Source organism: Bombina bombina, chromosome 1 (genome assembly GCF_027579735.1).
Source record: "Bombina bombina isolate aBomBom1 chromosome 1, aBomBom1.pri, whole genome shotgun sequence".
In the NCBI taxonomy this organism is placed as follows: domain Eukaryota; kingdom Metazoa; phylum Chordata; class Amphibia; order Anura; family Bombinatoridae; genus Bombina; species Bombina bombina.
The window spans coordinates 137,991,782-138,016,320 of NC_069499.1; the positions used below are offsets into that span (position 1 = coordinate 137,991,782).

The following is a 24,539-nucleotide window of genomic DNA, read 5'->3' on the forward strand; positions in this document are numbered from 1 at the left end:
GTCACACTCAAAATTAAAGTGGAAAAACACACTACAGGCTGATACAACTTTGATGTAATGTCCTTAAAACAAGTCAAAATGAGGCTCAGTAGTGTGTGTGTGGCCTCCACTTGCCTGTGTGACCTCCCTACAATGCCTGTGCATGCTCCTGATGAGGTGGCGGATGGTCTCCTGAGGGATCTCCTCCCAGACCTGGTCTAAAGCATCTGCCAACTCCTGGACAGTCTGTGGTGCAACGTAAAGTTGGTGGATGGAGTGAGACATGATGTCCCAGATGTGCTCAATTGGATTCAGGTCTGGGGAACGGACGGGCCAGTCCATAGCATCAATGCCTTCGTCTTGCAGGAACTGCTGACACACTCCAGCCACATGAGGTCTCGCATTGTCTTGCATTAGGAGGAACCCAGGGCAAACCGCACCAGCATATGGTCTCACAAGGGGTCTGAGGATCTCATCTTGGTACCTAATGGCAGTCAGGCTACCTCTGGCGAGCACATGGAGGGCTGTGCGGCCCCCCAAAGAAATGCGACCCCACACCATTACTGACCCACTGCCAAACCGGTCATGCTGGAGGATGTTGCAGGCAGCAGAATGTTCTCCACAGCGTTTCCAGACTCTGTCACGTCTGTCACATGTGCTCAGTGTAAACCTGCTTTCATCTGTGAAGAGCACAAGGCGGCAGTGGCGAATTTGCCAATTTTGGTGTTCTCTGGCAAATGCCAAACGTCCTGCACGGTGTTGGGCTGTAAGCACAACCCCCACCTGTGGACGTCGGGCCCTCATACCATCCTCATGGAGTCTGTTTATGACCGTTTGAGCAGACACATGCACATTTGTGGCCTGCTGGAGGTAATTTTGCAGGGCTCTGGCAGTGCTCCTCCTGTTCTTCCTTGCACAAAGGCGGAGGTAGCGGTCCTGCTGCTGTGTTGTTGCCCTCCTACGGCCTCCTCCACGTCTCCTGATGTACTGGCCTGTCTGCTGGTAGTGCCTCCATGCTCTGGACACTACACTTACAGACACAGCAAACCTTCTTGCCACAGCTCGCATTGATGTGCCATCCTGGATGAGCTGCACTACCTGAGCCACTTGTGTGGGTTGTAGACTCCGTCTCATGCTACCACTAGAGTGAAAGCACCGCCAGCATTCAAAAGTTACCAAAACATCAGCCAGAAAGCATAGGAACTGAGAAGTGGTCTGTGGTCACCACCTGCAGAACCACTCCTTTATTGGGGGTGTCTTGCTAATTGCCTATAATTTCCACCTGTTGTCTATCCCATTTGCACAACAGTATGTGAAATTGATTGTCACTCAGTGTTGCTTCCTAAGTGGACAGTTGATTGACTTGGAGTTACATTGTGTTGTTTAAGTGTTCCCTTTATTTTTTTGAGCAGTGTGTATATATATATATATATATATACATATACACACACACACATATATATACACATATATATATATATATATATATATATACACACACATATTTATATTCTTCAATATGTAGTTCTGCTTACTGTATACAATTTAAAGGGACAGTCTAGTCAAAATTAAACTATCCAATTTACTTTTATCATAACATTTTCTTTGTTCTCTTGGTATTCTTTGTTGAAAACTCTAAACCTAGGTAGGCTCATATGCTAATTTCTAAGCCCTTGAACGCCGCCTATGATTTTAGGGCATTTTGACAGTTTTTCACAGCTAGAAGGCGTTAGTTCATGTGTGCCATATAGATAACATTTTGCTCACACACGTGAAGTTACCTAGGAGTCAGCACTGATTGGCTAAAATGCAAGTCTGTCAAAAGAACTGAAATAAGGGGGCAGTCTGCAGAGGTTTAGATACAAGGTAATCACAGAGGTAATAAGTGTATTATTATAACTGTGTTGGTTATGCAAAACTGGGGAATGGTAAATAAAGGGATTATCTATTTATACAATAACAATTCTGGAGTAGACTGTTTTCTATCAATTCCCCAGCTTCAGCCTAAAATGTCATTCTTTAAGCAAAAGGATTAGGTTTACGTAGAATCTGATTTCAGTGGCTCCCTACAGTTAACGTTTCCCGCCATGACTGTTCAACTTCTACTGAAATTCCTGGGTTCCGATCTTTCTTTGTTATTCGAGAATGTTTGTTACAAAAATCTGTGTCAACAATTGTTTTTTCAAGACTGTTTATTCATTTCCTTTGTAGCAGCAAAAGTGTAAAAATGTATTGTCTGACTGATTACTGTACAACTCCTCATTCAGATGTTACATACCTATATTTTGTTCCTTTGTTAAGAGGGCAAAGCAAAATGTTTGCCTACTGTCTTTAATAAAAACTTGATGACATGGTCACTAAAGCTTTAAAAATCGGAATTTAACACCTTAGTTGCTAGGTACAGAAATAATCAAGAAGTTAAAGCATTTCAGTGGGACACATGAAGCAACAACTTGACCCTTGTTCGCTTGGAATACAGTTTTATCTCCTTCATTGCCCAAAATGAGCATGCAGCAACGCTTTAAGCCTTTGATTGCAGGAGAGGAAAGAGAAGACGGCTCTCAGCTGGGCAGAAGCTGAGTCAGTAGTGTACTCCTCAAACAGTGAGCACTGCAGGATATTTCATTGGGGTGTCAAGGACCATTTTAAAGATGTCCTGGATCCAGGATTTGTCAAGCCCTGGCATAACAGACAGGCAAGTAAACCATATGGTAACAGCAGAAGAGGTTACAGAGCATTGTATGAAACATAAGATTCTTAAAGAACGTAGATGCTGCTTTATTTAGCTTCCTTTTGTAACAGATACTCAAGCAGCAAAACTGGAGTTAGCTGGAATCCATTTTACTAACAAGTTTGTTGTTCTAAAAAATAAAAATAAAGGAACAGTCATTTATCCTTTTACTTAAAGGGATATTCCAGCCAAAGTTGAAATCCACATGGATGCATTTCAGTTTTGAATAGAAGCATTTTTGTAACATACATGTAGTAGCAAAAATGCTTCTAATAAAAGCTATAGCAGTATAAAAAGTGTATTTAAGTATGCACCGTGCACCAGCATTTTAAACACAGCAGTTGTCTAGAGACCCTAAGCTGCTTGTACCGTCTAGTAATGACTCAATTTGTTAATTGCTGATATGACACAAGCCCCACTGGCGCTCTGAAGTGCTGTAGTATTTAAAATGCTGGTGCACTGAGAATATCTAGCTATGCTTCAAGTGCACATGCAGAGAAAAATGTTAACACTAAAACAGCAATAACTTTTTTCTAGAAGCATTTGTATATTGCAAATATGTTTCTATCCAAAGGTTTAATTCATCTATGTGCATTTAAATTTTGACCGGAATGTCCCTTTAACACTATTTTACAAAACAACTTAGGAAATTCCCAAGTTTGGAGATAGGTAGAGGAAAATATACTTTTGCAAGGAAATGCTGATTAACAGACGGCTATTTCATGAGGAGTACAACGGCAGCCAAAGACTTCTGAAGGGCAGAGAGCAGTCTCATCAGCTTGCAAGGATCTACAGTTTAGAGTCTTCTGATCTGCAAATAAAGAAATACAATCAGGAAAATGACTGACACAATGACCGTTGCCCTTGAGCCAGGGTAAGGTTGACCCCAGCTACTCCACAAATATACAAAGCAATAATTTAATTTAGACTTTCAACCACTGCTTATGTATGTACAGGCTTGAAGGACAAATAGAGGAACATTTGTCAAATAAAAATTTAGCAGTTGTAACTTTTAGAGTTGCTCAAAAAACTGCTATATTGTCCATAGATCCAACCATAGATAAGAATTCCATGGAACTGGGTAAAGAGAGGGAAGTTCTATGACACAATCCATCAGCAACCACAGAAGCAGTAGATGTTGTATGTCACATAGAAATATTATTCAATTAATTTTTTTTTTTTTTAAATGTGTACACGTTAAAGGGACAGTAAAGTCATAATTAGACATTCACGATTTAGACAGAGCATACAATTTTAAACAACTTTCCAATTTACTTATATAATTTAATTTGCTTCCTTCACTTGTTATCCTTTGCTGAACGGTTTATCTAGTTAAGCTCAGGAGCAGCAAAGAACCTAGGTAGCTGCATATATATACCGATTGTCATTGGCTCACCCATGTGTTCAAATTAAAGGGGCTCAACAAAGTGAAAATACCGACATCATTTATTAGTCATTTTGGTAAAGGTTTCAAATTAAATATCACAATGCAGACTAGAACAGAAAGCTTAAAGGGTAAAGAATGTATTGGAATTAAAGGGCAAGATTATTTATTATTATTATAATTTATTTATAAAGTGCCAACAAATTACGCAGCGAGAAAATAAGTTATAATGCCAATTAATACGTTCTGATATTTAACATACATTAAACTCAAAACTGAAATACAACTGAATGAATGTTAGTTTTGAATATAATTTTTTTGTAATACACATGTTCTAGCAAAAAGCTAGCAAGGTTTTTTAAAGAGTGTGCACATGTGCCCCATGAGTTTGTGATAACACTTTTACCAATGCATTTGAACGGCAAAGAAATAAAAAATCATTCAAAACGGAAATGCATTTCAATTTTGAGTTTTATGTCCCTTTAAATAGTAAATAAATGCAGAACTGATATAAGTCTCAACCTGTTATCCATTTTTTTTTTCAGAGGGCGGGGGCAAGGTAGAAATCATTAAAAAGAGTAACAAACCTGATCACTATAACTGTAATAAAATCAATTTTTCACAGCACGTTTCCGTAGGTTGTCTTGTGAGACGCCGTTATTATCGGAGTCTTCCTCTTCTTCATCCAGTTGCTTTAGTAACATTTCTGCAGAGGGCGTTAGATTTTCTGAAACAAAGTATGAGCAGTCACAAGCACTGAAAAAGTCCATATAAGCACAGAGCCAACAAAACAATGAAGCGTCGTTAATGGATTTACAGAAACCCACTTTTCTCTATCTGAAAACAAATTTGAAAATCCAAATTTAACAGAGGATTTGTATTTCAGAAACTACACTTCAATTAGAAGCCAATAAAGGCCAATTACTTTTTTTTAACGCCTTTGTTTTTTCCTTCCCTAACATACATATCTTATATAATATCTCTAAAAAAAACATAGTAACTCTTCCTATATACCCACTTCTTCCGTGCACATATACAGTCAGTATCACTTTTAATGTCGGTCTAACAGGATATACGTCGATATGGGAGTCACTTAATTAACATTTTCAATTTTCCTTCATCTATGAGAATTCAGCGAACTGGATTACATATGTAACAAATGTGTAATTTAAAACTACTGTATGTCTTCTAACTGGATAACACATCTGCCTAATTTACAAGTTACTTACTTGGATATTTAAATCCTTGGGGTCGGTATCTCTTTGATGGGCAAATGAAGTCTGCTACAAACACCAATATCTGTGAGAAAGTCAGAAACCAAAAACCTGAGGCTTCAATAACATATATAGAATGTGCATATAAATAATGTAAAGCTAGGTGTCTAAAAAAAAAAAAAAATGCAAAACAGAGACAAATTTTTATTTTTTTATAACAAAAAAATCATTTTGATTTCAAGATCCATCCAACGTCTTTTTCCAGACCCTTTCCTTTTTTATAAAAGCTGTCAGACCTGAATGTAATAGACGTAAGCTATCCATGTACTAAACAGAAAATAAACTGTATTTAGGTATCGCTCATTAGCCCAGTGCTGGGAGTAGGCAATTTATGGTGTATTTTTTCCCATCGTCTTGCCCTCACGTGTGCCCCGTTTACATCTAAAGATACAAACTTGCTGAAAGCTAAACAAAAACATAATTTATGCTTACCTGATAAATTTATTTCTTTTGTAGTGTATTCAGTCCACGGGTCATCCATTACTTATGGGATTATATCTCCTTCCCAACAGGAAGTTGCAAGAGGATCACCCAAGCAGAGCTGCTATATAGCTACTCCCCTCACATGTCATATCCAGTCATTCGACCGAAACAAGACAAGAAAGGAGAAACCATAGGGTGCAGTAGTGACTGGAGTTTTAATTAAAATTTAAATCTGCCTTAAAAGACAGGGCGGGCCGTGGATTGAATACACTACAAGAGAAATAAATTTATCAGGTAAGCATAAATTATGTTTTCTCTTGTTAAGTGTATTCAGTCCACGGGTCATCCATTACTTATGGGATACCAATACCAAAGCTAAAGTACACGGATGATGGGAGGGACAAGGCAGGAACTTAAACGGAAGGAACCACTGCCTGTAGAACCTTTCTCCCAAAAACAGCCTCCGAAGAAGCAAAAGTGTCAAATTTGTAAAATTTTGAAAAAGTGTGAAGTGAAGACCAAGTTGCAGCCTTGCAAATCTGTTCAACAGAGGCCTCATTTTTAAAGGCCCAGATGGAAGCCACAGCTCTAGTGGAATGAGCTGTAATTCTTTCAGGGGGCTGCTGTCCAGCAGTCTCATAGGCTAAACGTATTATGCTACGAAGCCAAAAGGAGAGAGAGGTTGCCGAAGCCTTTTGACCTCTCCTCTGACCAGAGTACACGACAAACAGGGAAGAAGTTTGACGAAAATCTTTAGTTGCCTGTAAATAGAACTTCAGGGCACGGACTACGTCCAGATTATGCAAAAGTCGTTCCTTCTTTGAAGAAGGATTAGGACATAATGATGGAACAACAATCTCCTGATTGATATTCCTGTTAGAAACTACCTTAGGTAAAAACCCAGGTTTAGTACGCAGAACTACCTTGTCTGAATGGAAAATCAGATAAGGAGAATCACAATGTAAGGCCGATAACTCAGAGACTCTTCAAGCCGAGGAAATAGCCATCAAAAACAGAACTTTCCAAGATAAAAGCTTAATATCAATGGAATGAAGGGGTTCAAACGGGACCCCTTGAAGAACTTTAAGAACCAAGTTTAAGCTCCATGGAGGAGCAACAGTCTTAAACACCGGCTTAATCCTAGCCAAAGCCTGACAAAAAGCCTGGACGTATGGAACTTCTGCCAGACGTTTGTGTAAGAGAATAGACAGAGCAGAAATCTGTCCCTTTAACGAACTAGCAGATAAACCCTTTTCTAAACCTTCTTGTACAAAGGACAATATCCTAGGAATCCTAACCTTACTCCATGAGTAACCCTTGGATTCGCACCAATATAAATATTTACGCCATATCTTATGGTAAATTTTCCTGGTAACAGGCTTCCGTGCCTGTATTAAGGTATCAATAACTGACTCCGAGAAGCCACGCTTTGATAGAATCAAGCGTTCAATCTCCATGCAGTCAGCTTCAGAGAAATTAGATTTGGATGTTTGAAAGGACCTTGTATTAGAAGGTCCTGCCTCAGAGGTAGAAACCACGGTGGACAGGACGACATGTCCACTAGGTCTGCATACCAGGTCCTGCGTGGCCACGCAGGCGCTATCAGAATCACTGATGCTCTCTCCTGTTTGATCTTGGCAATCAGTCGAGGAAGCATCGGAAATGGTGGAAACACATAAGCCATGTTGAAGACCCAAGGGGCTGTCAGAGCATCTATCAGCGCCGCTCCCGGGTCCCTGGATCCGTAACAAGGAAGCTTGGCGTTCTGGCGAGACGCCATGAGATCCAGATCTGGTTTGCCCCAACGATGAATCAGTTGAGCGAAGACCTCCGGATGAAGTTCCCACTCCCCCGGATGAAAATCCGCCTCTCAGTTCTCCACGCCTGGGATGTAGATCGCTGACAGGTGGCAAGAGTGAGACTCTGCCCAGCGAATTATCTTTGAGACTTCCAACATCGCTAGGGAACTCCTGGTTCCCCCTTGATGGTTGATGTAAGCCACAGTCGTGATGTTGTCCGACTGAAATCTGATGAACCTCAGTGTTGCTAACCGAGGCCAAGCTAGAAGAGCATTGAGTATTGCTCTCAACTCCAGAATATTTATTGGGAGGAGTTTCTCCTCCTGAGTCCATAATCCCTGAGCCTTCAGGGAGTTCCAGACTGCGCCCCAACCTAGAAGGCTGGCATCTGTTGTTACAATCGTCCAATCTGGCCTGCAAAAGGTCATACCCTTGGACAGATGGACCCGAGAAAGCCACCAGAGAAGAGAATCTCTGGTCTCTTGGTCCAGATTTAGCAGAGGGGACAAATCTGAGTAATCCCTATTCCACTGACTTAGCATGCATAATTGCAGCGGTCTGAGATGCAGGCGCGCAAATGGCACTATGTCCATTGCCGCTACCATTAAGCCGATTACTTCCATGCACTGAGCCACTGACGGGCGTGGAATGGAATGAAGGACACGGCAAGCATTTAGAAGCTTTGATAACCTGGACTCCGTCAGGTAAATTTTCATCTCTACAGAATCTATAAGAGTCCCTAGAAAGGAGACTCTTGTGAGTGGTGATAGAGAACTCTTTTCCACGTTCACTTTCCACCCATGCGACCTCAGAAATGCCAGAACTATCTCTGTATGAGACTTGGCCATTTGAAAGCTTGACGCCTGTATCAGGATGTCGTCTAGATACGGAGCCACCGCTATGCCTCGCGGTCTTAGAACCGCCAGAAGTGAGCCCAGAACCTTTGTAAAGATTCTCGGGGCTGTAGCCAACCCGAAGGGAAGAGCTACAAACTGGTAATGCCTGTCTAGAAAGGCAAATCTTAGGTACCGATAATGATCTTTGTGAATCGGTATATGAAGGTAGGAAACCTTTAAGTCTACCGTGGTCATGTATTGACCCTCTTGGATCATGGGTAGGATGGTTCGAATAGTTTCCATTTTGAATGATGGAACTCTTAGGAATTTGTTTAAGATTTTTAGATCCAAGATTGGCCTGAAGGTTCCGTCTTTCTTGGGAACCACAAACAGATTTGAGTAAAACCCTTGCCCTTGTTCGTCCGCGGAACTGGGTGGATCACCCCCATTACTAAGAGATCTTGCACACAGCGTAGAAATGCCTCTTTCTTTATTTGGTTTGCCGATAACCTTGAAAGATGAAATCTCCCTTGTGGAGGAGATGCTTTGAAGTCCAGAAGATATCCCTGAGATATGATCTCCAACGCCCAGGGATCCTGGACATCTCTTGCCCAAGCCTGGGCGAAGAGAGATAGTCTGCCCCCCACTAAATCCGTTTCCGGATAGGGGGCCCTCTCTTCATGCTGTCTTAGGGGCAGAAGTAGGCTTTCTGGCCTGCTTGCCCTTGTTCCAGGACTGGTTAGCTTTCCAGCCCTGTCTGTAACGAGCAACAGGTCCTTCCTGTTTTGGAGCGGAGGAAGTTGATGCTGCTCCTGCCTTGAAGTTACGAAAGGCACGAAAATTAGACTGTTTGGCCTTTGATTTGGCCCTGTCCTGAGGAAGAGTATGACCCTTACCTCCAGTAATGTCAGCAATAATTTCTTTCAAGCCAGGCCCGAATAAGGTCTGCCCTTTGAAAGGAATATTAAGCAATTTAGATTTAGAAGTCACGTCAGCTGACCAGGATTTAAGCCATAGCGCTCTGCGCGCCTGGATGGCGAATCCGGAGTTCTTAGCCGTTAGTTTGGTTACATGTACAACGGCATCAGAAACAAAATGCATTAGCTAGCTTAAGTGCTTTAAGCTTGGCCATAATCTCATCCAATGGAGCTGTGCGAATGGCCTCTTCCAGAGACTCAAACCAGAATGCCGCAGCAGCAGTGACAGGCGCAATGCATGCAAGGGGCTGTAAGATAAAACCTTGTTGAACAAACATTTTCTTAAGGTAACCTTCTAATTTTTTATCCATTGGATCCGAAAAAGCACAACTATCCTCCACCGGGGGATAGTGGTACGTTTAGCTAAAGTAGAAACTGCTCCCTCCACCTTAGGGACCGTCTGCCATAAGTCTCGTGTGGTGGCGTCTATTGGGAACATTTTTCTAAATATCGGAGGAGGGGAAAAGGGCACACCGGGTCTATCCCACTCCTTGCTAATAATTTCTGTAAGCCTTTTAGGTATAGGAAAAACGTCAGTACACACCGGTACCGCAAAGTATCTATCCAACCTACATACTTTCTCTGGAATTGCAACCGTGTTACAATCATTCAGAGCCGCTAATACCTCCCCTAGCAATACGCGGAGGTTCTCAAGCTTAAATTTAAAATTAGAAATCTCTGAATCCGGTCTCCCTGGATCAGATCCGTCACCCACAGAATGAAGCTCTCCGTCCTCATGTTCTGCAAATTGTGACGCAGTATCAGACATGGTTCTCACATCATCAGCCCGCTCTGTCCTTAACCCAGAGCTATCGCGCTTGCCTCTTAATTCAGGCAATTTAGATAATATCTCTGTCATAACAGCAGCCATGTCTTGCAAAGTGATTTGTATGGGCCTCTCTGATGTACTTGGCGCCACAATATCACGCGCCTCCTGAGCGGGAGGCGAAGGTACTGACACGTGAGGAGAGTTAGTCGGCATAACTTCCCCCTCGTTGTCTGGTGATAATTTCTTTACAGATATAAATTGACTTTTATTCAAAGTGACATCAATACATTTAGTACACATATTTCTGTGGGGCTCCACATTGGCCTTCAAACATAGTGAACAAACAGATTCATCTGTGTCAGACATGTTTAAACAGACTCGCAATCAGACTAGCAAGCTTGGAAAATCCTTTCAAATAAATTTACAAGCAATATAAAAAACGCTACTGCGCCTTTAAGAAGCACACAAAAAAAAAATTGTCACAGTTGAAATAACAATGAACCAAATCAGTTATAGCAACCAAATTTTCACAGTAAATGTATTAAGTTAGCAAAGTATTGCACCCACTAGCAAATGGATGATTAACCCCTTAATACCCAAAAAACATAATTTATGCTTACCTGATAAATTTATTTCTCTTGTAGTGTGTTCAGTCCACGGGTCATCCATTACTTATGGGATATATTCTCCTTCCCAACAGGAAGTTGCAAGAGGATCACCCAAGCAGAGCTGCTATATAGCTCCTCCCCTCACATGTCATATCCAGTCATTCGACCGAAACAAGACGAGAAAGGAGAAACTATAGGGTGCAATGGTGACTGGAGTTATAATTTAGAATTTAGAACCTGCCTCAAAAAGACAGGGCGGGCCGTGGACTGAACACACTACAAGAGAAATAAATTTATCAGGTAAGCATAAATTATGTTTTCTCTTGTTAAGTGTGTTCAGTCCACGGGTCATCCATTACTTATGGGATACCAATACCAAAGCTAAAGTACACGGATGAAGGGAGGGACAAGGCAGGAACATTAAACAGAAGGAACCACTGCCTGTAGAACCTTTCTCCCAAAAACAGCCTCCGAAGAAGCAAAAGTGTCAAATTTGTAAAATTTGGAAAAAGTATGAAGTGAAGACCAAGTTGCAGCCTTGCAAATCTGTTCAACAGAGGCCTCATTTTTAAAGGCCCAAGTGGAAGCCACAGCTCTAGTGGATTGAGCTGTAATTCTTTCAGGAGGCTGCTGTCCAGCAGTCTCATAGGCTAAACGTATTATGCTACGAAGCCAAAAAGAGAGAGAGGTAGCCGAAGCCTTTTGACCTCTCCTCTGTCCAGAGTAAACGACAAACAGGGAAGAAGTTTGTCGAAAATCTTTAGTTGCCTGTAAGTAGAACTTCAGGGCACGGACCACGTCTAGATTATGCAAAAGACGTTCCTTCTTTGAAGAAGGATTAGGACACAATGATGGAACAACAATCTCTTGATTGATATTCCTGTCAGAAACAACCTTAGGCAAAAACCCAGGTTTAGTACGCAGGACTACCTTGTCTGAATGAAAGATCAGATAAGGAGAATCACAATGTAAGGCAGATAACTCAGACTCTTCGAGCCGATGGAAATAGCCATCAAAAACAGAACTTTCCAAGATAAAAGCTTAATATCAATGGAATGAAGGGGTTCAAACGGAACACCCTGAAGAACTTTAAGAACCAAGTTTAAGCTCCACGGAGGAGCAACAGCTTTAAACACAGGCTTAATCCTAGCCAAAGCCTGACAAAAAGCCTGGACATCTGGATTCCCTGCCAGACGCTTGTGTAAAAGAATAGACAGAGCAGAAATCTGTCCCTTTAGTGAACTAGCGGATAAGCCCTTTTCTAAACCCTCTTGTAGAAAAGCCAATATCCTAGGAATCCTAACCTTACTCCATGAGTAACTCTTGGATTCACACCAATATAAATATTTACGCCATATCTTATGGTAAATTTTTCTGGTAACAGGTTTCCGAGCCTGTATCAATGTATCAATAACCGAATCCGAAAACCCACTCTTTGATAGAATCAAGCGTTCAATCTCCAAGCAGTCAGCCTCAGAGAAATTAGGTTAGGATGGTTGAAAGGACCCTGAATTAGAAGGTCCTGCCTCAGAGGTAGAGACCATGGTGGACAGGACGATATGTCCACTAGGTCTGCATACCAGGTCCTGCGTGGCCACGCAGGCGCTATCAGAATCACCGATGCTCTCTCCTGTTTGATCCTGGCAATCAGTCGAGGTAGCAACGGAAAAGGTGGAAACACATAAGCTATGTTGAAAACCCAAGGGGCTGCAAGTGCATCTACCAGCACCGCTCCTGGGTCCCTTGACCTGGATCCGTAACGAGGAAGCTTGGCGTTCTGGCGAGATGCCATAAGATCCAGATCCGGTTTGCCCCAACGACGAATCAGTTGAGCAAATACCTCCGGGTGTAGTTCCCACTCCCCCGGATGAAAAGTCTGGCGACTTAGAAAATCCGCTTCCCAGTTCTCCACACCTGGGATGTAGATCGCTGACAGGTGGCAAGAGTGTGACTCTGCCCAGCGAATTATCTTCGAGACTTCAAACATCGCTAAGGAACTCCTGGTTCCCCCTTGATGATTGATGTAAGCCACAGTCGTGATGTTGTCCGACTGAAACCTGATGAACTCAGTGTTGCTAACTGAGGCCAAGCTAGAAGAGCATTGAATATTGCTCTTAATTCTAGAATGTTGATTGGTAGGAGTTTCTCCTCCTGAGTCCACGATCCCTGAGCCTTCAGGGAGTTCCAGACTGCTCCCCAGCCTAGAAGGCTGGCATCTGTTGTTGCAATCGTCCAATCTGGTCTGCGAAAGGTCATTCCTTCGGACAGATGAACCCGTGACAACCACCAGAGAAGAGAATCTCTGGTCTCCTGATCCAGATTTAGCAAAGGGGACAGATCTGAGTAATCCCCGTTCCACTGACTTAGCATGCATAGTTGCAGCGGTCTGAGATGCAGGCGCGCAAATGGCACTATGTCCATTGCCGCGACCATCAAGCCGATTACTTCCATACACTGAGCTACTGATGGGCTTGGAATGGAGTGAAGGGCACGGCAAGCATTGAGAATCTTTGATAACCTGGACTCCGTCAGGTAAATCTTCATCTCTACATAATCTATAAGAGTCCCTAGAAAAGGAACCCTTGTGAGCGGTAACAGAGAACTCTTTTCCACGTTCACTTTCCACCCATGCGACCTCAGAAATGCTAGAACTATCTCTGTATGAGACTTTGCATTTTGAAAACTTGACGCTTGAATCAGAATGTCGTTTAGGTACGGAGCCACCGCTATGCCTCGTGGTCTTAGTACCGCCAGAAGTGAGCCCAGAACCTTTGTAAAAATTCTCGGGGCCGTAGCTAACCCGAAGGGAAGAGCTACAAACTGGTAATGCCTGTCTAGAAAGGCAAATCTTAGGTACCGATAATGATCTTTGTGAATCGGTATGTGAAGGTAGGTATCCTTTAAGTCCACTGTGGTCATATATTGACCCTCTTGGATCATGGGCAGGATGGTCCGAATGGTTTCCATCTTGAACGATGGAACCCTTAGGAATTTGTTTAAGATTTTTAAGTCTAAGATTGGTCTGAAGGTTCCCTCTTTTTTGGGAACCACAAATAGATTTGAGTAAAACCCTTGTCCTCGTTCCGTTCGCGGAACTGGGTGGATCACTCCCATCACTAAGAGGTCTTGTACACATTGTAGAAATGCCTCTTTCTTTACTAGGTTTGTTGATAACCTTGACAGATGAAACCTCCCTTGTGGAGGAGAAGTTTTGAAATCCAGAAGGTATCCCTGAGATATAATCTCCAACGTCCAGGGATCCTGTACATCTCTTGCCCATTCCTGGGCGAAGAGAGAAAGTATGCCCCCCACTAGATCCGTCTCCGGAGAGGGGGCCCTGTCTTCATGCTGTCTTAGGGGCGGAAGTAGGCTTTCTGGCCTGCTTGCCCTTGTTCCATGACTGGTTGCCTTTCCACCCCTGTCTGTAACGAGCAGTAGTTCCTTCCTGTTTTGGAGCGGAGGAAGTTGATGCTGCTCCTGCCTTGAAGTTACGAAAGGCACGAAAATTAGACTGTTTGGCCTTTGATTTGGCCCTGTCCTGAGGAAGGGTGTGGCCCTTACCTCCCGTAATGTCAGCAATAATTTCCTTCAAGCCGGGCCCGAATAAGGTCTGCCCTTTGAAAGGAATGTTAAGTAGTTTAGACTTAGAAGTAACATCTGCTGACCAGGATTTAAGCCATAGCGCCCTGCGCGCCTGTATGGCGAATCCGGAATTTTTAGCCGTAAGTTTGGTTAAATGTACTACGGCATCCGAAACAAACGGATTAGCCAGTTTAAGTGTTCTAACTTTGCTCAAAGTCTCATCCAATGGTGCTGTGCGAATCGCCTCTTCCAGAGACTCAAACCAGAATGCCGCTGCAGCCGTGACAGGCGCAATGCATGCAAGAGGCTGCAATATAAAACCTTGTTGAACAAACATTTTCTTAAGGTAACCCTCTAATTTTTTATCCATTGGATCTGAGAAAGCACAGCTATCCTCCACCGGGATAGTGGTACGCTTGGCTAAAGTAGAAACTGCTCCCTCCAGCTTAGGGACCGTCTGCCATAAGTCTTGTGTGGTGGCGTCTATAGGGAACATTTTTCTAAATATCGGAGGAGGGGAAAAAGGGCACACCGGGTCTATCCCACTCCTTACTAATAATTTCTGTAAGCCTTTTTGGTATCGGAAAAACGTCAGTACACACCAGTACCGCATAGTATCTATCCAACCTACATAATTTCTCTGGGATTGCCACCGTGTCGCAATCATTCAGAGCCGCTAACACCTCCCCTAGTAACACGCCGAGGTTCTCAAGCTTAAATTTAAAATTTGAAATTTCTGAATCCGGTCTCCCCGGATCAGAACCGTCACCGACAGAACGAAGCTCACCGTCCTCATGTTCTGCAAATTGTGACGCAGTATCAGACATGGCTCTCGTGTCATCAGCGCGCTCTGTCCTTAACCCAGAGCTATCGCGCTTGCCTCTTAATTCGGGCATATTGTATAATACTTCTTTCATAACATTAGCCATATCATTTAAAGTGATTTGTAAGGGCCTTGATGTACTTGGCGCCTCAATCTTACGCACCTCCCGAGCGGGAGACGCAGGTACTGACACGTGAGGAGAGTTAGACGGCATAACTTCCCCCTCGTTGTCTGGTGATAATTTCTTTATCGGTACAGATTGACTTTTATTCAAAGTAATATCAATACAATTGGTACACATATTTCTATTGGGCTCCACATCGGCTTTTGAACATAATGAACAAGCAGATTCCTCTGTATCAGACATGTTTAAACAGACTAGCAATGAAGCTAGCAAGCTTGGAAATCACCTTCAATAAGTTTACAAGCAATATAAAAAACGCTGCAGCGCTTTTAAAAATACAGTTGAATAAAAAAGAAAAACTAATTCAGTTATAGTCAACAATTCTTAACGAGAAAAGTATTAATTAGCAGAGGATTGCACCCATTAGCAAAAGGATGATTAACCCCTCAATACCCAAACACGGATATCAAATTAAGATTTAACGCTTTTATCACAGTCAAACACACTGTCACAGATCTGCTGTGACTGATTACCTCCCTCAAAAACGAATTTTGAAGACCCCTGAGCTCTCTAGAGACGTCCTGGATCAAGGAGGAAGAAACAGGAAGACTGTGCTAGAATTTTAACTGCGCAACAAGGCGCTAAAACAAGGTCCCTCCCACTCATATTACAACAGTGGGAGACCTGATATAACGGTTTCTATGCAGAAAATACGTAAGCCATGTGGAAAAAAATCATGCCCAAAAAGATTTATCACCAAAGTACCTCACAAAAAGAATAACATGCCAGTAAACGTTTTAAAAACAACATTTTGAATGTCATGCAAAGTTATCACTAAGCCTGCTACCAGTCGCTTCCACCGCAGATAAGGCTTAAACATTATTTCAGTATTAACAGTATTTTCTCAGTCAAATTCTAGTCCCTAGAAAATAACTCAACTGCGCATACATTTATCAGCCTGATACCAGTCGCTACTACTGCATTTAAGGCTGTACTTACATCATATGGGTAACAGCAGTATTTTCTTAGTCAATTCCATTCCCAGAAAATAATGTACTGCACATACCTCATTTGCGGGGGACCCCGCATGCTATTCCCCTCTTTCTGAAGTTACCCTACTCCTCAGAATGTCGAGAACAGCCAGCGGATCTTAGTTACGTCTGCTAAGATCATAGAAAAACGCAGGCAGATTCTTCTCCAAATACTGCCTGAGATACAAAAAACGGCACACTCCGGTGTCATTTTAAAATAACAAACTTTTGATTGAAGAATAATTAAGTAAAAACTCCAACTCCTCTCGCGACCTCCTTCTTTGTTGAGAGTTGCAAGAGAATGACTGGGTATGACATGTGAGGGGAAGAGCTATATAGCAGCTCTGCTTGGGTGATCCTCTTGCAACTTCCTGGAAGGAGAATATATCCCATAAGTAATGGATGACCCATGGACTGAACACACTTAACAAGAGAAACGGACAATCAATTTAACAATTAACGTTTTTATCACAGTCAAACACACTGTCACAGGTCTGCTGTGACTGATTACCTCCCTCAAAATGACTTTTGAAGACCCCTGAGCTCTCTAGAGACGTCCTGGATCAAGGAGGAAGAAGCAGGAAGACTGAAACTGAATTTTTACTGCGCAAAAAAGCGCTAAAATAGGCCCCTCCCACTCCTATTACAACAGTGGGAAACCTCAGTTAACCGTTTTTATGTAGAAATAAACAACAGCCATGTGGAAAATCATGCCCCAAAAGATTTATCACCAAAGTACCTCACAAAAAACGAATAACATGCCAGTAAACGTTTTAAACATACACTTTAAAAGTTAGGTAGTGTTATTAATAAGCCTGCTACCAGTCGCTTCTACTGCAGTTAAGGCTTATACAATACTTCAATATTAACAGTATTTTCTTAGTCAAATTCCATTCCTTAGAAAATTACTTATTGTACATACATTCATCAGCCTGATACCAGTCGCTGCTGCATTTAAGGCTGTACTTACATTACATCGGTATCAGCAGTATTTTCTTAGTCAATTCCATTCCTTAGAAAAATAATTTACTGCACATACCTTGTTTGCAGGATTCCCCACACGCTATTCTCTTTCTGAAAGTTACCCCACTCCTCAGAATGTGCGAGAACAGCCAGTGGATCTTAGTTACTTCTGCTAAGATCATAGAAAACGCAGGCAGATTCTTCTTCCAAATACTGCCTGAGAACAAACAGCACACTCCGGTGCCATTTAAAATAACTAACTTTTGATTGAAGAAATAAACTAAGTATAAAAAACACCACAGACCTCTCACAACGTCCTATCTAGTTGAGTTGCAAGAGAATGACTGGATATGACATGTGAGGGGAGGAGCTATATAGCAGCTCTACTTGGGTGATCCTCTTGCAACTTCCTGTTGGGAAGGAGATATAATCCCATAAGTAATGGATGACCCGTGGACTGAATACACTTAACAAGAGAAAGGGACATTACCATCAAAGCCCAGTATTCTAACCTGCATTCTCATGCAGAGTGAGGCAAGTGTACTGGGCACATGGGTTTGCCTCATTATACGCCAGTTCAAATTGATACAGTAAAATATCCAGCCAGGTGACTCCTCTTTATCCGTTGGGATTGTTGCTAAAGAGACAGTGTAAGGTCTTATGTTGGATAGCAGCCTGACGCCTGTCAGACATTGTGACTAGGATTGCCATATTTAACAGGGGCAAGCATTGGCGCACCTACAAACACATAAGACCACATATTATTTCACATATTTTAAACTTTGATTTGATTACCATATTGCCACTTTAATGGAGGACACTTAAGAAAAATACATGTATGGGGCCGTTTACAGAAATGGTTTGAATAATGTTCCATGATAAGAACCCTGAGATATGTATTTTTCATATCTTGTCCCCCCTTAAAGCAGCAATATGGTAACCCTAAGTGCGACCCCTGATACAACTTGCAGAAAACTCTGCTGCGTGGCATAAAGAGTGAGGCCAGTTATCCCACATGCACATGATGATATTATTTCTTATTGCCATGGCTGTATAATGGTCTCTGGTTAAAGGGACAGTCTACACCTTAGTTATCTTAAAGTCTTACTATAGATTAAGCTGCAAATAGTCTCCTGCAACCTTTTTATATCATGCAGCAGTAAAAAAAAGTTATTTTAAAATGAATATTCTTTCTGGCCACTTTGAAATGGCCGCCATGCTCCCCCCACTGATGACATCACGATCTGGGCTGCATTAAAGGCTCACTAGTTACAAAAGGCTCACTAGTTGGATTCAACAGACTGTCAATTCTATTCAACAGCAGAGTGCCTAGATGTAGCCCAGATTGTGATGTCAGTGGGCGGAGCTTGGCCGGCATTTCAAAGTGACTAGAAACAATATTAATTTTAAAATAACTTTTTTTACGGTTCGTGCTAAATGATGTAGAAAGGGGTGCAGGAGGTTATTTGCAGCTTAATCTAAGGTAAGGCTTTAAAGGGTCACTGAACCCAAAATTTTTCTTTCGTGATTCAGATAGAGCATGACATTTTAAGCAACTTTCTAATTTACTCCTGTTATCAAATTTTCTTCATTTTCTTGGTATCTTTATTTGAAATGCAAGAATGTACGTTTAGATGCCGGCCCATTTTTGGGCCGGGTTGTTCTTGCTGATTGGTGGATAAACTCACCCACCAATAAAAAAAAGTGCTGTCCAGAGTTCTGAACAACAACAACAACAAAAAAAGCTTAGATGTCCTCTTTTTCAAATAAAGATAGAAAGAAAACGAAGAAAAATTAATAATAGGAGTAAATTAGAAAGTTGCTTAAAATTCCATGCTCTATCTGAATTACGAAAGAAAAAATATAGGTTGTGTCCCTTTAAGATGACCAAGGTGTAGACTGTCCCTTTAATACTAATTTCGCAGTGGAACAATATTACTAGTCCTGAATTTGTGGAGCCGAAAAGTTTCCTCAATTCTTGCTCTGCATTAGAATCTTTATGTTCCATGTCAACACGATAAATATAATGAACAACGATGCTTATAAAAAAGAATCATTTCTGAAGAAATAGAATTACACTTACCAAGCCCAAAACTAACCCTAAAAACAGGGTTATCAATGCAAAAATGATGTAAGATCCCCAGACTGGAATACCAAGGTCTTCAACAAAATAATTGTGACATTGCTGAAACATAAAAAGAAAAAAAATATTTTGGAGAAATGTAAATATATATGTAACTATATACACAGTATATATGTATGTGTTTTACAGTGCAAATAGGTGCTGCACACAGGCAAAACCAATACATTCTACCATTAATAAGAGTAGTTATGAACCCTTCTTAAACAAGTTTTTTAAACCTCTTCAATATAAGCAGCTCATGTAGTATATTGCCATTTAAATGATACATACCCTAATCTGCATGGAAAGCTGAAATAGGCCAGACATACTGCTCATCCTATAACAAAACAAAATCCAAACAATGTTACGCTGTTAAAGCTTGTGATTAGTAGTTTAAGACAGAGATGAACTCTACATTATTTTAAACTCAGGTAGGTCGGCAAGTACCAGTAGGTTCAGAATTTCAAAAACATACGGTAGACTTAAAGAGACAGTAACAGTAAAAAATTCACACATGTGAAAGAGCATGAAAAAGGTTACATTGAAACCCTTTATTTTGATTTTCGGATCTAACAAGGAAAGTACATGTCTGTAATTCAAAGAGCCTATACATTTTTCAACAACTTTATCATTAACATCTACTATAACATTTCATTCTCTTAGTATCCTTTGTTGAAGGAGCAGCCATGCATTACTGAGAGCTAACTAAACACATTTGGTAAACCAATGAGAAGAGGCGTGTGTTTAGCCACCATTTAGCTGCTAGCTCCCAGTACAGCATTGCTGCTCACTATCCTACCTACGTATGCTTTTCAACAAAGGCTAGTAAGAGAACAAAAAATGATGTAACAGAAGTAAAATTGAAAGTTGTTGAAAATTGTATGCTGTGCCTGAATTATGAAAGTTTTTTTTTTTTTTTTAACTTTATTGTCACTTTAAGATCTAACTGCTTACTGGCTGATAACAATAATATCCACTGCTCTATTGGTGGACAGTGACATACAGTATATATATATATATTTGAGTCCAGCACCATAAATTGTAGAGAATTTCCAAGCTGTGTGCTCGTCACTGTGGAGTATCAGCAAAACTCCAATGTATACAGTCCATGCACAAAGTGCGACAGCACCACAGTACAAACTTTTCTTTAAAGGTGAAGAATTCTCTTTATTTGGATATCACAACCTTAAAAAAGCGACGTTTCGGACCTACATAGTCCTTAATCATGCATAGTTAAAAACAATTCAACAAACATTTAAAAAAGGTTATCTGGATCAATCAGGTTGCAGCTTTGAGTGCTAATTGGATTAACTCATACCTGTCCAGGTATTCTAGGATTCCTTTCATTAGTGACCTCTAGTGGTACCAGAATATATACCATGCTAATTATTATAAAAACAAATACAAATCATAGTCCCTATTCAGACCATAAGGATGTAATGTATTTAGGCGCTTGATCCAACATACCTCTTTTTGTTTCAGTTTTAGTTCCCTATTACCCCCTCTTCTATGAATGGGGATATGGTCTATTACTTAGAAACGGAGTTGGCTAACTGTATGTCCCATAAGTGTGAAATGTGCAGATACTGGAAGTGACATGTCCTTTGATTTGATGGAAGCTTTATGTTGACTAAATCTGTCCCTTGCGGCCTGAGTGGTCTCGCCAATATAGCAAAGCCCACATGGCCATTTAAGTAAGTAAATTACATAATTAGTCTGACATGTATATAATCCATTAGTTGTGTATTGTTTCCTTTTATCATTTTGTGCTAGGAATTTTCCTTTTATGATTGAATTGCATTGAGTACAATGTAGACAGGGGTAACACCCATTATTAGGTGTAGTCAAATAATTAGTACTAGATGGTTTAATAGTGCCCACATCTGCTTTGAAAATGTTATCCCTATGATTTTTTACCCGTCTATATGATGGCATAGGAGGCAATTTAAAAGGATTCTACTTCTGGATTGTATTTAGACAATAAGTGCCAATATTTTCTCACTATTTTAAAGACATCATTACTCTTATTACTGTATTCCATAGCAAAGATTAATCTATTTGAATCATTCTTTTTATTTTGTTTTTTATCCAATTCCTCAATACTCCTAGTAATGGTCTCTTTTGGGTACCCTCTTTGAATAAATTTATTGCCCAAGGTTGCGATATCCAAATAAAGAGAATTCTTCACCTTTAAAGAAAAAGTTTGTACTGTGCTGCTGTCATACTTTGTGCATCGACAGAGAAAACCCAGCACTCACTTACAAACTCTCAGCTAAGATTTAAAAGCAAAAATGGAAAGGTTAGTTACCGCATCTGGCCAAATGGGACAAGCTCAGGTACCACGTCAAGGTCCTTTCCAATACCTGAGACCCTAAAACAGCCACACAATGCAAGCTTTCAAATCCAAACAAACTGAAAACAAGGGAAGGGTGCACAGGAATATGTAATCACCCTAGACATATACAAAATACGGAAGGGAACTGCACTCTCATACCGGACCGGGTACACATCCCATGACCCTGCAACATGCTCAGTCCTGGGTGCCACTGGCACTCACAGGAAGCTGTGCTGTCCCCAGAGCCACAAGCAGTTAACCCCAGACAGGTCTGGGTGCAAGAACCACAGGGAAAATTACCAAATAAATTAATACAACACACAGAGAAAACCCAGCACTCACTTACAAGCTCTCAGCTAAGATTTAAAAGCAAAAATGGAAAGGTTAGTTACCGCATCTGGCCAAATGGGACAAGCTCAGGTACCACGTCAAGGTCCTAAAACAGCCACACAATGCAAGCTTTCAAATCCAAGCAAACTGAAAACAAGGGAAGGGTGCACAGGAATATGTAATCACCCTAGACATATACAAAACACGGAAGGAAACTGCACTCTCATACCGGACCGGGTACACATCCCATGACCCTGCAACATGCTCAGCCCTGGGTGCCACTGGCACTCACAGGAAGCTGTGCTGTCCCCAGAGCCACAAGCAGTTAACCCCAGACAGGTCTGGGTGCAAGAACCATAGGGAAAATTACAAAACAAATTAATACAACACACAGAGAAAACCTAGCACTCACTTACAAGCTCTCAGCTAAGATTTAAAAGCAAAAATGGAAAGGTTAGTTACCGCATCTGGCCAAATGGGACAAGCTCAGGTACCACGTCAAGGATGACTACCCGGTGCGGTATGAGAGTGCAGTTCCCTTCCGTGTTTTGTATATGTCTAGGGTGATTACATATTCCTGTGCACCCTTCCCTTGTTTTCAGTTTGTTTGGATTTGAAAGCTTGCATTGTGTGGCTGTTTTAGGGTCTCAGGTATTGGAAAGGACCTTGACGTGGTACCTGAGCTTGTCCCATTTGGCCAGATGCGGTAACTAACCTTTCAATTTTTGCTTTTAAATCTTAGCTGAGAGCTTGTGAGTGAGTGCTGGGTTTTCTCTGTGTGTTGTATTAATTTGTTTTGTAATTTTCCCTATGGTTCTTGCACCCAGACCTGTCTGGGGTTAACTGCTTGTGGCTCTGGGGACAGCACAGCTTCCTGTGAGTGCCAGTGGCACCCAGGGCTGAGCATGTTGCAGGGTCATGGGATGTGTACCCGGTCCAGAATGAGAGTGCAGTTCCCTTCCGTGTTTTGTGTGTGTATGTATATATATATATATATATATATATATATATATCCCACATACACAAAAACAAACGATTGACATTAAAATAAAAAGTATACAAATGTTAAAATAGAGTCTGCTTTAAAACGGTTATGAATAATTAAATTAAAGAGATAGTAAAGTCAAATGTTTTCTTTCATGATTCAGTGCTCAGAGAAAATCAGTGCTTTGGTATTATCCTAATTTTACTTTCATTGTAATGTTTAGTAATTATATCACTATTTACTGGTTATTCTAGAAGAATTACCTATTGAATGGACATGAAAACCCCAAAAATTAATTTTTTTAAAAACAATTTTCCAAATTCTATTATTTATATTGCTTCATTCTCTTGGTATCCTTTGCTGAAAGAGCAGCAATGCACTACTGGGAGCTAGCTGAACACATCAAGTCAGCCTATGAGGAGACACGTGTTCAACAACCAATCAAGCTCCCAGTAGTGTAGAATATGTAAATATTTTTCAACAAAGAATATCAAAAGAACAAAGTGAATTTGAAAACGGAATTTAAAAGTCTTAAAAGCACATGGTCTACCTGAATCATGCAAGTTCAAATGTTACCGTTCCTATCCCTTTCATTTTAGAGTGTAAACAGAACAGCAGTGTATTCTAATGTGCATTCCCTTTTGTACCCTTACCAAAGGAATTTTTTTTTATATATATATATAGCTTAAAACAGATGTCTCTTACTCCTGAACAGAGGTAAATATTGGAACCCCAGTATTCAGGGCATTATGAAAAGGACTAGAATTCGCGTCTACCTTATTCGTTTGTCTGTGGACCTACTTCCTCGCTCGTTTACTATAGATTTTCAAGCAGTTGCAGGATACAGATTTGAGAAAGCAACGCTTGAAATGGAAAGAAGAACTTATCGTATTTAAAATGGAAACAAAAATTCTGCTGTGAGTGCTCACTGCTTTTTGCTCTTTCAAAAGAACATAAAATGGCAGGCAGGGTATTAGCTTTTTAAGCTTTAGTACAAACCCACTTCAAGCCTTACAAATATTATATTATAGAAGGAAAGCCTTCAGTACAAGCCCACCTACAGCAGAAGTGCTTGTTAAAGCTCTGTTGTGCACTTTCTTACAATATACTCATATAAGATGCAGAAATGATGAAGATTACAATATGATACTCACAGAACTGAATCTGGACTGACCCAAGACGACACTGGCTCTACGCCCTCCCACTCCTTCTCGCTTACAAAGTTTATAAAATCTTTGTGAGTCCTGGAACCTTGGAATTTTCTGAAAATTCTGTCTTTGCAGCTGTGAAAAAAAAACATATGGGTAAGTCAGAAGTTTTTTTTTGTTTTAATAGAATATCATAAATTTCTATAAACAGGACTACAAGGCAAAAAGGGATAGCAAACTCAGAACTAACCACCCATAAAAACTTTAAGGGACAGTCTAGGTCAAAATAAACTTTCATAATTCAGATAGAGCATGT

At 41.0% G+C, this 24,539-nt stretch overlaps 1 protein-coding gene across 1 annotated transcript in view; it reads right to left on the reverse strand.

Moving 5' to 3' along the window:
* Window positions 1-2,153: 2,153 nt before the first annotated feature.
* Window positions 2,154-24,539, reverse strand: part of TMX1 (thioredoxin related transmembrane protein 1) — a gene marked incomplete in the record, with an annotated part of 98,253 nt that continues 75,867 nt past the window's right edge. Inside the window, 6 exon segments of the mRNA XM_053697624.1 lie at window positions 2,154-3,521; window positions 4,682-4,821; window positions 5,324-5,393; window positions 19,387-19,488; window positions 19,717-19,762; window positions 24,230-24,358. Coding sequence (XP_053553599.1) covers window positions 4,706-4,821; window positions 5,324-5,393; window positions 19,387-19,488; window positions 19,717-19,762; window positions 24,230-24,358 — 463 coding nt within the window.